This window comes from Taudactylus pleione, unplaced genomic scaffold (genome assembly GCF_031769625.1).
Source record: "Taudactylus pleione unplaced genomic scaffold, aTauple2 ptg000270l, whole genome shotgun sequence".
NCBI classification, from domain to species: Eukaryota; Metazoa; Chordata; class Amphibia; order Anura; family Myobatrachidae; genus Taudactylus; species Taudactylus pleione.
The window spans coordinates 7889581-7904129 of record NW_028284672.1 but is presented as its reverse complement, the minus strand read 5'-3'; the positions used below and the strand labels follow the sequence as shown (position 1 = coordinate 7904129).

At 43.5% G+C, this 14549-nt stretch overlaps 1 protein-coding gene across 1 annotated transcript in view; it reads right to left on the bottom strand.

Moving 5' to 3' along the window:
• Nucleotides 1–14549, bottom strand: part of LOC148513765 (uncharacterized) — a 160579-nt gene that overhangs the window by 24963 nt on the left and 121067 nt on the right. Inside the window, exons 31-34 of the mRNA XM_088481433.1 lie at nucleotides 14273–14428; nucleotides 10751–10882; nucleotides 8283–8456; nucleotides 1925–2129 (exon numbers count right to left, since the gene is read on the bottom strand). Of these exons, the coding sequence (XP_088337559.1) occupies nucleotides 1925–2129; nucleotides 8283–8456; nucleotides 10751–10882; nucleotides 14273–14428 (667 nt within the window). The remainder of the gene's footprint in view (nucleotides 1–1924; nucleotides 2130–8282; nucleotides 8457–10750; nucleotides 10883–14272; nucleotides 14429–14549) is intronic.

The following is a 14549-nucleotide window of genomic DNA, read 5'->3' as shown; positions in this document are numbered from 1 at the left end:
TACAATGTGTGGGCACTACAGGTAGCATAATGTGTGGGCACTAGAGCTGGAATCATGTGTGGGCACTACAGTGTGGCATAATGTGTGGGCACTACAGTGTGTAATATAGGGGTCACCATAGGGTGGCATAATGTGTAGGCACTACAGGTGGCATAATATATGGGCACTACAGTGGTATAATGTGTGGGTACCACAGTGTGGCATAATGTTTGGCCTCTACAGCTGGACAAAATATGGGCTCTACTGGTGGCATAATCTGTGGGTACTACAGGTGGCGTAATCTGTGGATACTACAGTGTGGCATAATCTGGGGGGCACTACAGTGCGGTATAATGTGGGATGCAGTACAGTGTGGCATAATGTGTGGGCACTACAGTGTGGTATAATGCATGGGCACTACAACATGGCATGTTTTGGCACTACACTGTGGCATAGTATGGGTGGCACTATGGTGTGGCATAATGTTAGTACTTGTGTAGTGGTCTCATTTACCCACAATTGACCAGCATTGCAAGGGTTACTGGGTGGCTCACCACTACATGTCTACACTACCCTCTGACCCCTCCTTACCAAACACCATCTCTCTGCACTACCTCGCTGACCCCACCATACTCACCACTACCTGTGTGTACTGTATGTAGTTATGTGACCGGCGGCCGAAAGTCAGAATGTCGGCTAGGGATTCATGATAGGCGTCGAGATTCCGACGCCTATCATAAATAATCCAGATGTCAGAATCCCGGACAACGTGGGCCTGAATGAGGTTAGTCCGTGGCGCCCGTCCTCTTAGCCGCAGGGGGGAGGGTTAGGTTTTGGGCACCATGGGGGGACAGGGTTAGGCACCCCCCGGGGAGGGTTGGGCGCCACCAGGTGGAGGTTAGGGTTAGGCAGAGCCGTAACTAGATTTTTTGATGCCCTGTGCCAGAGAGCATTCGGCGCCCCCCCATTTTTTAAATAGGGACATAAGATAGTGCACCTCAAAAAGGGCCATGGCCTCATGGGGAAGGGCCAGGGAAGAGATAGGGAGGCCAGGAGATGCTGGGGATAAAAGAGTAAGCTACAAGTCAGAATAATAATAAACAGGAAAATTGACAGGCCCAAACAGCGCCCCCTGTCTTGCGTTTATGGCCCTGGAGTCAAGCACCCCCCAGGGAGGGTTAGGTTTAGGTTGCAGGGAGGGTTGTTAGGTTTAGGCACCCCTGGGGGAGGTTAGGGTTAGGTTACTTATGCGTCGCTGTCAGGATTTCTTCCCTTCGGGCAGCCGCTGTTGGGAATTGAGCCGCCAGCATTTCAATCCCATTCCATCTGTACTACCCCCTGACCCCCTTCCCAAACACTAGCTCTCTGCACTACCTCCACTGACCCCTCCTTCCCAAACCCTACCTCTCTGCACTACCTCCACTGACTCCTCCTTCCCAAACCCTACCTCTCTGTACTACCTCCACTGACCCCTCCTTCCCAAACACTATCTCTCTGCACTACCTCCCTGACCCCTCCATACTCACCACTACATATCTGCACTAGCCTATCTCTGAGTTTTCATCCTAACATGCCATGAGTACGGCACCTTTGCACTGCACATTCTTTTTGTGAGGGCACCGGCAGCAGTTAAACACTGTTATTGGGAGTTCCAGACCAAGCACGGATTGAGATATATAATATATATATATATATATATATATATCACACACACACACACACACACACACACACACACACACACACACACACACGTGACTGGCCACACCCCTGTGTGGGCCTCTATTATTGCATTCCCCTGTGGGCACTTCATGATCCAGTCTGCCACTGGTGACAGTACTACTCGCACACTAGAAGTTATGGCAGTTTCATTTGAGGGGAGTGGGTGTTATAAAGCTTAAAACAAACTGATGAGCTTTGCATTAGTGGGGTAATATATACATACTGTCTGCCAATAAAGACAACATTTTCTGGTCATTGTTTTGTGCATTGAGCTTCCCCGTCGCTGCATCCATGTTCATGTGGGTGGTCCCTTGAGGTCTCTTTCTTCTTCTCAGCTCAGCTTGTAGTTTCACGTTCAGCTTCTCAAGGTCTCGTTGGAGAGTCTTTTCCAGGAAAGTGATTGTTTCATCATGTTCCTTAATGAGTGTCTACAATGTGAATGAATAGATTAATGGCGGACGACGTCCTGACAGGCATACAGTGTACAATCAAGATCTTTAAACAATTCAGAACTTTACAAAATTTGTTGCATTTACAGATGTGTTCACATACTGTACATCTTGCCTCCGCACGCTAGAAGACATGTTAAACATAACGCATGAGTGCTGTCACTCCGTACTGCGAATCGGTTTTACATGCGACTTTTTACCTTCAAATGCGTCTTATACAAAGCAATGTTAATAGGACTCAGAAGCAGCTTCTGCTGATTAAAATGTTATGTGGTAACTGTGGGTGTATCTGCATGCAAAATGCTGCGTTACTGTGTCAGCGTCTGGGTGGCATATTGGGTGCTGTGACACAGTAACAGACATTTAGCATGCAGATACACCAGCAGCTGCACACAGAATACAGGCATGCTGCAAATAAGATGCATTTGAAATTAAAGTCTCAAGACAAGACATTCGGCTCTACTGAGTCTAGAAGGGATGTTTAACGCGCAAGGAAGTAAGATGTACTGTATGTGGACACATCTGTATATTACAAGGTGTCTTGATTATTTAGCCCTCAGTTTAATGTGTACTATACCATGTATACAGTACTAGTAGTCATCTTTTATAATTCAACCTCCCCATCAGTTAGGAATAGGACCACGATATGAGGCCATTATCTTTTTGCTCCTTGTTAAACTGTATGGAACACTGGGTAAAGAAACCCATACAAGAATACAGATCACCATAGGAGGCCTTTCATTTTATCATCAGTAGATACGGCTCATTCATTGGATATGAAGGAATCTTCTGCAGAATCCCAGTCTGGCACTGATGTTTATATTAACCAGACAAGTATCTTGTGGGCGTCTATCTAGAACAGTCACCCTTAACACAAGGATGCTTTCATTTAAGCAACTGACTGCTCCCAGCCAAATACAAGGTGCAAGACAGCAGACTCTGGTTCATTCAAAGGCCTGGTACAAACTTGAAAACACAATTCTAAAACAGGCAGCAGTAAATGTAGCCCAGTAAAAGGATAAAGGTAAGTCCAGCTGATCTCACGCATAGTGAAGTTGAAAAAATCGTGAAAAATCCACCTGCCGCAATCAAAAAGACACATGGGGCATACTTGGGGACCCCCCCAGAGTTCGCTAGTTTTTAACTTTGTACCCCAATTATTTTTTTTTTGCCCCCTTTTTCAAAGTAATTTTTTGGGGTGTCTAAGTGTTTTTTTTTTTTTTTTCACAGTTTACCTTTGGGAGACTGTCTGAAGGCTGCAAGGGGGTTTCCACAACCTTGCACCCCAAAACCCCAATTCTGCACTTTTTTCCGCCTGCTATTCATAGGTGAAACTTTTTCACCTAGTACTTTCTGCCTAGGCCTAGAGTGTTTAAATAGGTCTAGAGACTTGATTAAATCTGTAGTTACAACTTTGGGCCTGATTCAGACCCGCTCGCAAGCGCGTCGATGGTATGCTCTGCGCACGCGCAGCGGCCGCACTGCACATGTGCAAGCCCCAGAGCAAGAGAGAAAATCTCTCGCTCCATGGCTCACTACAAAAGGGGCGCTTGTCGATGTTGATTGACAGCTCGCCCCGTTTTGTAGGCGTGGTGGGGGGGTGGCTTCACAAATGGAGGCGTTCCCAAGCGAACGCCTGCCGTTTGTGGGCGGCCCCACTGACATCACCAGAGATATCAGTGAGAGAGCTTCCGGCTCTATTAGAGCCAGAAGCTCTCTGGGGCTTGCGGCCACGAGACCCTACCACAAGGGTTTGGTCGCAAGCCCGATGGTCGCGGTGGTCTTGACCATCGCGACCATCATCCTGGCTGCTTGCAATAGCTGTTTTTTGGTCACCCAAAGTTATGCGAGCGGCCAGGAGGCCGCACAAATAAAAAACAAAAAAAACGCCCAGATTCAGAGGGAGCGCTCTTTCAGAGCGTCTGTCTCTGAATCAGGGCCTTAGTTTATTTGGACTCTCATTGCGGGGTTAATCTACCACCATCCCTGCACTGGTTACCCAACAGGGATTGGGGAGATTAGAGTCCTTGCAACAGCAGATCCAATTTAGAGATGATTCTGTGGAATCCGAACCGCTCCGAACATTGGGGATCCGAGTCCACCCGAACCCTGTTCGGGTGTTCACCGCCTGACTCGGATCCCCGTTCGGGGCCGAACGGCGGCCACCTGATGTCGGATTCTCACTAGAGAATCCGACATCAGGGCTCCTATTGTGTAGGGCAGAGCGCTGTGATAGCGCTCTGCCCTACACAGACACAAACACACAGCCGCCAGCGGCAGCTGTGTGTTTGTTACAGCAGCCAATGAGAGTCACACAGACTCTCATTGGCTGCTGCACGGAGGGAGCCGGTTGGAGCTCACACATGAGCTCCGTCTTCCGGCTCCCTCCTCAGCGTGTGACAGCAGAGCGGACGGCGCGGGAGCGGGGATTCAGGTAAGTTTTTATTTTTTATTTGTGCAAGGGCCGGGGGGGGTCTGCTACCGGGGGTTCTGCTACTGGGGGTGCGGGGGAGCCATACTGGGGGGGGGGGGGCTATACTTCTGGGGGGAGTCTGCTACTGGGGGGGCCATACTACTGGGGGGGCATACTACTACTGGGGGGGGGGCTGCTACTGGGGCAGCCTACTACAGGGGGGGCCCATACTACAGGGGGGCCCATACTACAGGGGGGGCATGCTAATGGGGGGCACTGCATAGTGGACCCTACTACTAAGGGGACTGCATAGGGGGCACCACTGCTGGGGGCATTGTGTAAGGGACACCGCTACTGTGGGCATTGTGTAAAAGGGGCACTACTGTGGGCATTGTGTAAAAGGGTCACTACTGTGGGCATTGTGTAAAAGGGGCACTACTGTGTGTCGTAACATAAATTAGAGACACTACTTTATGGTGTAATGTGAATCAGGGGCACTATGTGCGGTGTAATGCGAATAAGATTGTGCACTGTGACTCCTAGGGCCGTAGTCCACTTTGTAAACAAGTACTGTGATTCTGCTGGCCGTACTCCACTGGCTGGGTGCACTACTTTTAATTTCTGCCACTGCTGTGTGGCAATGTGTCATAGATGTGCTTTATACTGTGGTGTCTGTGTCGTTGTGCCGCTGCTTTGTCGCTTAGTAACCAGTCAGCTCACTGCAACCTTTGGCCAATAACGTTGAAAACAATATTATAAGCTGTGATATGGTCTAAATTGACTGGAATTTAATGTTATTGAGGTTAATAATACTCTAGGAAGAAAAAAAAAAGACCAATTTATGTGATTTTAGCTTTTTTTGTCAATTTTTGTAAAAAAAATCCAAATCCAAATCCAAAGCCAAAGCCAGTCACCGCAGTTTGGCAAATCCAAATCCAAATCCGGACGACGAATTAGAACCAAATCCAAATCCGGCAAAAATGGTCCGGCGCACATCCCTAATCCAATCTATACTTTCTTCCATCAGGCTATCTACACGCCACTGTAATCTCACCATCCTGTTCTCTGTGGTTTCCCCACACACAGGAGAGAAGTAGCAGCAGTGGGATGTAGCTATATAGCTTTTATACTCCAGAATTATCTTTCACCAAATAGTGGCAATTCCTGTGACACTGATCTGTACAATTTCGATTAAAAATTTTAACCAGTAGTTATAGTGATTATATCCTCCTATAAGAAATAGTGACACTTACCATATTTATGATAAACGTGGGAAGTAATAGGAGGTAAATTGTACAATATTTCACCACTCACTCTACAGGCGAGCATCTGATAATACCTGTATACATCTCCTTGCATTCTTTTGTCTCTTTTTCTTTTAATAATGTGTGGTGTAAGGTATTCCTAATAAAAGCTATGTATAAGATTTGTAAAAATTGAAAAGAAGAGTGCCCCAACACATAGTCCTTCTTCTTCCTTTGTTATAACATTTAGCATCTTCTCTGGGCTACTGGAAGGAACACTAACCGAGATATAATCAGATACCAATGGTACCTGAAATACAGGGTTATGTTGGTCTTTTGAATGATTAGTATATTTCCAACAGTTCAGTGCGGATCCCAACCCTCTTTTTTTGCTAAGAGGCGTTCTCTTCCCACTTTCCTCCCCTGCCCCAGTCGGCTTAGTCGTCTCTGCTTTTCAGGCCACTTCATCAGCATCGGCCTGACGTTGCCAACATTGATTGGCGAATGCGTACAGCATGCAAACATCTTTTACAAATGCAAAATAATCTTTCCTGTTATCAGTATATACTGTATATATTTTAGGAGAAGGATCCTCCATAACTACACACAGTACTCAAAGTACAGTAAGAATATAGCCTTCCCTTTCTTGCTATGAATCCCTTTTCCATTGCACCATGGTATTCTAAGGCCCTTTCCCATTGTTTGCTTACCTTGGTAGCATCTTCATCTATAAGTATTGCCTCTGTAATTGTTTATACTACATCACCATTCATTGTGTATCATGGTTGCAGATGTTTGTGTCTCACATGCATTGCACATTTAGATGTATTAAGATTCCATTCTGTTGCCCTTTCTTCTATATTCTCTGCACATTTGATTTACTGTACCCATTCTTTGGTATTAACACAGTTCCAAATCTTTGTACTAATTGCAAAAATTCCTAATTTACCTTGTAGATCACAAGAAATATCAATATATTAAACAATGGAGGAAGCATGATGGATCCCCCACTAATTAGAAAACACTCATCAGTGTGTAACTATTGACTACAAGACGTCATCATGTACCTGCGCCAAACCTTTATCAATTCTTCTAGACAATTTTTTTTTGTACTTGTGTATTTTACGGACTCATTGCAGAGAGAACCCAATGAATGTTTTAAATGGTACTTGTGTACTTTACGTACACAAGTACCGAAAGTTGTCCCCACCTAAAGAAGAAAGTTGTCCCCTCGCCACGCTTCGGGCTCGGTGGCTCGCTACAAGGTAATATTCCCCCTCTATGCCCACTTAGATGGTAGGGAATGACGCTGTACACTGGATGACGACATCAGGGTCCTCTCCGTGAAGGGGATTTAGACATCACCATGATTGATAATAATGAGTGTAGGACACTTGGGTTCTCTCTGCAATGAGTCCGTAAAGTACACAAGTACCTTTTTTTTTTTTTAAATACATTTATTTTATTCATCAGAGCAATAATGTATTACTCATTGTATATAGCATAAAACAAAATAAGTAACAAATAGAACATGTACAGTATTTTTTAGCTTCTAATGTATTTGATTGCTAGATTCTGTATCAACAACAGAGCCACTCTAACCTGTTCTTTTAGTTGGACAGGCTAAAAATAAAATCCATTAGATTTGTTTAACATGATTAAATAAGTTCCCTTGTACTTCATTTGAGTCTAGGACAATATTTTGATTTAATTAAATTCCTCATATTGATTTAAGATTTAAGCTGTCCATCCACTAGACGATTTTGACAGGCGATTGCACGATAACGATGTCGTTATCGTGCAATCGTTTGCAAATCGGGCACTTAAAGTCAGAAACGACCAGCGATGCGCGCGCTGACATCAATCATCGGGCAAACATGCTGGTCAACCTGATGATAACGTCAGGTTCAGCATGTTGCCAGATGATTGATGAGCCTGCACTGAACGTCTGCTCGTTCAGTGTAGACTTATCACAGACATAGAAACGACAGCACGATTACAATGTCATAATCGTGCTGTCATTTCTATGGTCTGCTAGTGTATGGGCAGCATTACAGGTCTACATATAACTTACTTTTCTGGATGGCCTCTACAAGATATGTGTAATGAAGAGCAATTCATGCTGTCATTAATGTAGACACTGCTATAGTATTATCTGCTTTCTAAAGATCCTAGTGGCTTTGACAATTGACAAGAGCTATAATTTCATGAATTCTGATCCCATATGAACTGAATAGTAAGAATTACATGGCAGAGACAGTGACAGACAGCACAAAGATGATAGGTATACAGTAATGTAATATCCATTTGGGTGTCTAGGAATCATCTGTTGAGGCCGATAAAGATTTCCGATAGCTACAATTTATAAATGTCTGCTTGCTTGACCAACTGTGATTTGTGACATCTCTTACACCTGTTGAAATAAATTCAACAGCATTTTATATTTTGCATAAAACATAATGAAGATCATTGCACCTGTTTCATGAAACCATTCAGTTCTCCACGTTCTAGTTGGTCCTGGAGTCTCAAACGTTCTTCTGAAATCTGCTTTCTATGGGCTTGTTCCACCTCTGCTTGTTTCTCTTGTAAACGCTGTAGAAATTCTTTTTCATCTGTACTTGTCCCTTTAGTTTTTTCTGAGCCCAGCATCTTAAAGTGCAAGATAAATAGTTAAATGTAAAATTGTTTCCAAAATACAACCTGAGCCATTATATTACAGCAATTAGTAGCCTTCACAAATGTAATACAATCAGGGAAGGATACAAGACAACATCTCTGCCGCCACTTGGGATACTGTGTATTCGCCAGTTTGGCAGCTTACTGCATATGCACCAAACTCTGGAATGATTCATGCTTCCAAACAATCAACGTGACCTTATTGGGATGCAATCACACCCTCTTCTCTCACTTGTTTGCACCCTGATGTTCTTCTGAAGGACAGAACACAATAGCCCTACTCTACCTCCTGTCCTGTGGCCTCATTCACCACTAGTGAGGTATGTGCAGTACATTATTTTTAAATAAACCACAGTCTCTGTAAATTATAGAAAATTTAAATATTTAAGAAAAGCAGCAATATGATGTTTGAGGTTAATAAATAGATGGATACATGTACTTGCACTGTACACAAATAATTATGTCTAATATTACTTAGTAGCAATACAAAGTAGAGATTTCATGATTTAATTAATTTTTTTTCCTCCAATTTCAATTATGCTAAGCAGGTCAACATTTTGCCCATGCCGACATTTGACCTAATGTATGTTGACGTGATAACTGTTGTGCAAACATACCACAACCCTACACTATAGATACTGTACTGTTTTATATGTATGAAATAAAACAGTGGTGATGACTCCTTGGCGCTCAGTATATAGACTTGATCACAATATATTTCAAAATAAAAGCAAAAAATTCCTTTAAAAAAAATACTAAATTAGAAGCATCTAATTAGATCACAATAATATTAAATATACAAAAATTCCAATATAAAATCGGTAACTTCAAAAAAATGCTAGTTAAAAGCATTTTATTTATCAACTGATAAGAAAACACATTATATATATATATATATATATATATAAAAAATCACAGATAAACAAGTTAAAAGACATGAAACAACATATAAAATCCAAGTGCCTGGTTTCATTTAAAGTGCTGGTGATTTGCTGAAAGCAAAATAAAAATGGAGGAACATACCCAGTTGGAAGTACAGTACGGAGCCACAGGATCTGAAATACAGGGTAAGTCCGGACTACCATGTATAGGCTCCACAAAGCTTTTTCCAGAGTCACAATAGGGAAGAAGATCGTCCAAAAAGTTACACACAGCATGCGCAGTATAACTTTTTGGACGATATTCCCTTTGTGACTCTGGACAAAGCTTTGTAAATGCAATAGTTTTAATCTCAGGCTATTTGAGGAGAAATAGTCTTATTAACTGAACACTATATTTTGATTCTGGGTCTTGGAGGAAAAATAGTGGTTTATGAATTGTGAATGAAATTAGGGTACTGTCGGGACTGGATGGGGAGAATTAGGCCTACAATAAATATTAAGGGGTCTATTTATCAAGCAATGAAAAGCGTGTAGAAGTGAATCAGTGGAGAAGTTGCCCATAGCAACCAATCAGCTTTGAAGTAGCATCTATCAATTACAGTCTATAAAATAATAGGTAGGAGCTGATTGGTTGCTATGGGCAACTTCTCCACTGCTTGATAAATAGACCCCTCAATGTGAATGCTATGGTGGCTTTAGTAGAGTGGAAGTAAACCTATTTTTTTTTATATGAATGTTTCTAATTTAATACAACGTATGTTGGGGGGGGGGGGGGAGGGAAGATGAAGGCCTAGAGCAATTATTCATACGTTGAGTTTTTGTATTTTATTTATTTACCCTTTTCCTAAAAAGGGATCCAACGTTCCAGGATCTAGACAAGCAGCAACTGAGTTTGAGGGGTCAGTTTACTACTGTAAGATGTGGTTTTTCAAAGCCACCAATTATTGTCAGTTTTAAGGTGGCAACAAAAATTAGTGCAAGACAAGCCTAATTTAGCATTTATTTCTACTGCCGTTTTAAAACTACAGCTCAAACCCATCAACGTTCGACAGCTTTGATAACCTTTCCTAAATCTGCTCCTGAGATACCAGTAGTAGGTAGTGAAAGCTGAAATAACAGGTAGAGGAGAGCATCCCTGTTTTCCAGTTGTCCAAATTATAGCATGTCTGTCCCGCTTTAAGGGACTATTCTGCTCGATCATGACTGAAGGTACAGTAGGCATAGCACGTACAGTATGTCCCACTTCACACTGCTCTCCAAGGGGGACCTGTGTGAGGTGTGTGGACCAAGGACATCAGCAGTAGACTAGCAACAAGAGCACAGTAGCATTCTAGATAATTGGTGAGCTACACAAAATAAATTACAGTGGCACTTTGTGTGTTTTACCTGCTCATTGGATTGGAAGCTTTTTGGTAGCTCTTTTAGTTCCTCCTTTAGGCGTTTCAGATGCTGTTGCACAAAGGCTTGCACTTCAGTTTCCAGGTAATAAGCTTCCTCTACATATGTAAGAATGTGAACCTGTAAATGATTATGTGATAACAGTAAGCATGAGGGAATACAGATATCCTGACATAGGGCCTGATACACAGATGTACGTTATGCACCGCCCCTGCAAAATGTATGCAGCAGTTGTGCAATAATAAGCAAGTGTGGCAGCCGCCTAGATTTGTATTGAGGCCCCCACCGCTGGCTTCGCAGAACCAAGCGACTGTGTACAAAGGCACAGCATCAGCCGCGGACCAGTTGATAATCGTCTTTGCGAGTAACAGTATCGTCACACAGAATAGCCACGGGAACTAAGACACCAGAGCCATTTTTACTGCATTACGGGATTGCAGTTGCAGGTGGAGACGAGCCCTGGAATAGTTTTCAACATGCCTGCGTTTGAGTTGTCACCACCCCATTGCCGCCCACAAGTGGTCCCTGTCTGCCATTTACTCTGTGAATAAATCCTCACTGAGCAGAATAATAATGAAACTTGACTGCACAATTCAGAGCCATGTGCAGATTATGAATAATCGCTAAACGCCAGTTTTTTCCACCTAAGTGCTTGGAACATTTCAATGTGTGGACGGGGTAGCACCATCACTGGGCCTCTGTGATGAACCCCCAAGGTGCGTTTGCACAATAAGTCACTGGATAGTAATATTCATACAATGGTACTTATTAAGAGAGACGGTATGTACTAAGCCTTGGAGATAGATAAAGTATACTATCCAATCAGCTCCTAATTGTCATCTTACAAGCGGTGTTTGAAAACTGACTTGTTAGGAGCTGATTGGTTCGTACTTTATCCCTCTCCACCTTCTCTCTCCATGGCTTAGTACATATCCCCCACCAGCAGAACTGATGTGGGAGACATTTATCAATGAAGATACACAAGGTAAATACTGCGAGTCCTAAATATATACTGACACAAGGGAAATACTAGGGAGTATGTTCACTAAAGTGTAGGTTTATAGAAGAAGTGGGGATGTTGCCCACAGGAACCAATCAGATTCTATTTATTTATCTAGCATCTTTTAGAAGAAAATAGCTAGAATCTTATTGGTTACTATGGGCAACACTCCCACTTCTAAAAACCCACACTTTTGTACATATATCCCTAGGAGTCCAGAATATCCACAAAGCAGATAACTGCAGTAAATAACTCAGTGTTCAGAATGGTAGCAAATGGCAGAAACCAATAAAATCCCAGATTGATAAATTACTAAACAAAGGATGGTAACCTGGTTAGCAGCAGAAGTTCCTCTGTTTGCAGGCACAAATATTATATAGTAGCAAAATAAAGTATACATAGGAGCAGGCATCCAACAGTTTAGGCAAGGAAGATCACAAAAGCTTATACATCCAGCACAGAAAACCTTAATGACCCAGCAATGAGTGCTGGGCTCTAGCAGACTAAACAGGCAAGTGTCAGGTGTAGTACATGTCGGTAATGAATGAATAATTAATCACCTGATACTTGGACGCAGAACAAATTCAAAAGAGCAGCCCCCTGGTAGATTCCAGAACTGCAGCTCACATATTAGGAGGCCTGGTGACCCATAGTGGCAGGGAAACATATCACAAACGTACAGAGGGCCTGATTCAGAGCCGCTCGTAAGCGGCCGCTCGTTCGCTCCGAGCGATGTTCGCACATCTGTGCATGCGTATGGGTTTTAGTACGCATGCGCGAACCAGTCAGTGCGGTCGAAAATCGTGTGCTCGCAAAATAGCGAATGCCTGCTAATTTGAGTGACAGAATGAGGCGTTTGTGGGTGGTAACAGGGGAAGGTGCTTGAAAACGGGGAGTGGAGATCCGAACGCAGGCGTGCCAAACGGTCTAAACGGGCGTTTTAACGGTGTGCATAATTAACAAAGCAGCGTCATCAACCACGTCACTTGGTTGTCTTTTAGCCTGAACTGCTTGCATGATTGCGGTAGGAAAATCCAACCACAAGCACTGTGAGCAGTTCATACGCCTTACGATGTACTCGATTAATCAAATAAATAGCGGAGATGACGTAGGATGCGAGCGACCAGGTATAATTTTTTCCAAAATAGTGAGCGCATGTTTCGTTCGCTCGTTCAGACATAGAGGCGTCAACAGATCGCAAAGAGCGAGCGCTCAATTTAAATAGCTAGCCCCTTTTTCTGAACGAGCGTCTGCAAATAGCATCCGGCTCTGAATCAGGCCCAGAGTTCTAACAGCTTCAGGTGGATAGGAACTTTACAATGAAAGGTAGTGGAACTTTACTTAACACTATTTCATTGTATTTTAATCTAGGTGAGTGCAAGCTGTTATTCAGCCTCAAATACTGCATGTGTCTTACTGATAGTTACAGAACATATCACAAGCCGCTGCACTGCGAACACAGGGCAAGACTAACGCCGAGCGAGCATTCGCTGAAACTCTTCCTATCTCCTGTCCATCATTCCGGAAGTAATCTGGATTGGCCTCTGCATCTATTTCTACCTGGTACGAACGCTGCTCCAATGCCGGTGATAGAGTTTTCGTGTTTCCGGTTCTGGCATTGTCTTCTGTGATCCAGTTGAGCTCCAGTTCTCCTGTATAGATTGTTATTCTGTCATTTGTGTCATCCAGGCGGCACAGTTTGCATACCATCTACCTGCCGTTAGTGTCATCTAGGCGGCATGGACAGCACTCTGTGTCCATGAGTGCGCAGTCCTGCGTACGCTGCTTGTTTCAACCCAGTGGCAAAGCCCACGCTCTAGCGTATGCTGCTTGTGTCAACTCGGCGGCACAGACCGTGCACTAGCGTCAGCTGCTTGTGTCAACCTGGTGGTACAGGCCGCACTACAATGTCCAAGAGTGCGCAGTCCTGCATACGCTGCTTGTGTCATCCTGGCGGCACAGGCCACACTCTAGCATCAGCTGCTTGTGTCAATCTGACAGCACAGGCCGCACTACAGCGTCCAAAGTACGCAATCCTACGTACCAACGCCTGTGTCTCTCCTGTGGCACTAGTTCTTCATCTGCCGCATCTAGCCAAGTCATACCAGCCCTCAATGCTGCTGCATAGCCCAAAGGCCGCATCTTGTCCTACGGCCCATAGGCGACAGCTAGCCAAGGCATACCAGCCCTCAAGGCTGCTTCACGGCCGCATCTAGCCAAGACATACCAGCCCTCAAGGCTGTTGCGGGACTAATACCCTCAAGAGTCACACCCGTGGCCTAACAGTTACTCACCGACAGGAAATATATGGAATACAGAATAGCAGTGCTCAAACCTCTTTGAACTAGTGCACCATGTATCAGTGCACCCTTGTTATGGAGGTTTCCAAAAGAATGTATTTCATAATCAAGAGATCTCAAAAACAGTTTCTAGAATCCCACTAGGGTACTCACCCACAGGTTGTAAAACTCAAACATTTGTATTTATAAAAACCAGTGGATAAAAAATACCTTATCAGAACAGTATTCTTTCAGTCCTTTTGCAATTTCCCCAAGATGGCGTTCTCTTAGCTGTATCCTCCTTATGGTATGTTGCAGGTCCATAAGCAATAATTTGGCTTCTGCTTTGTTGTTGAATAGATTCAAAATTTCTTCATGACAATTTCCCTTAAAAAATTAATTATGATTAAAAAAATTATCTATTTTTTTAATGCAATTACACATTTATTGACTGTTGTTAGTAATAGGCTTTGTGACTTTCTATTAATTTTTTTTAAAGGTGCTACAG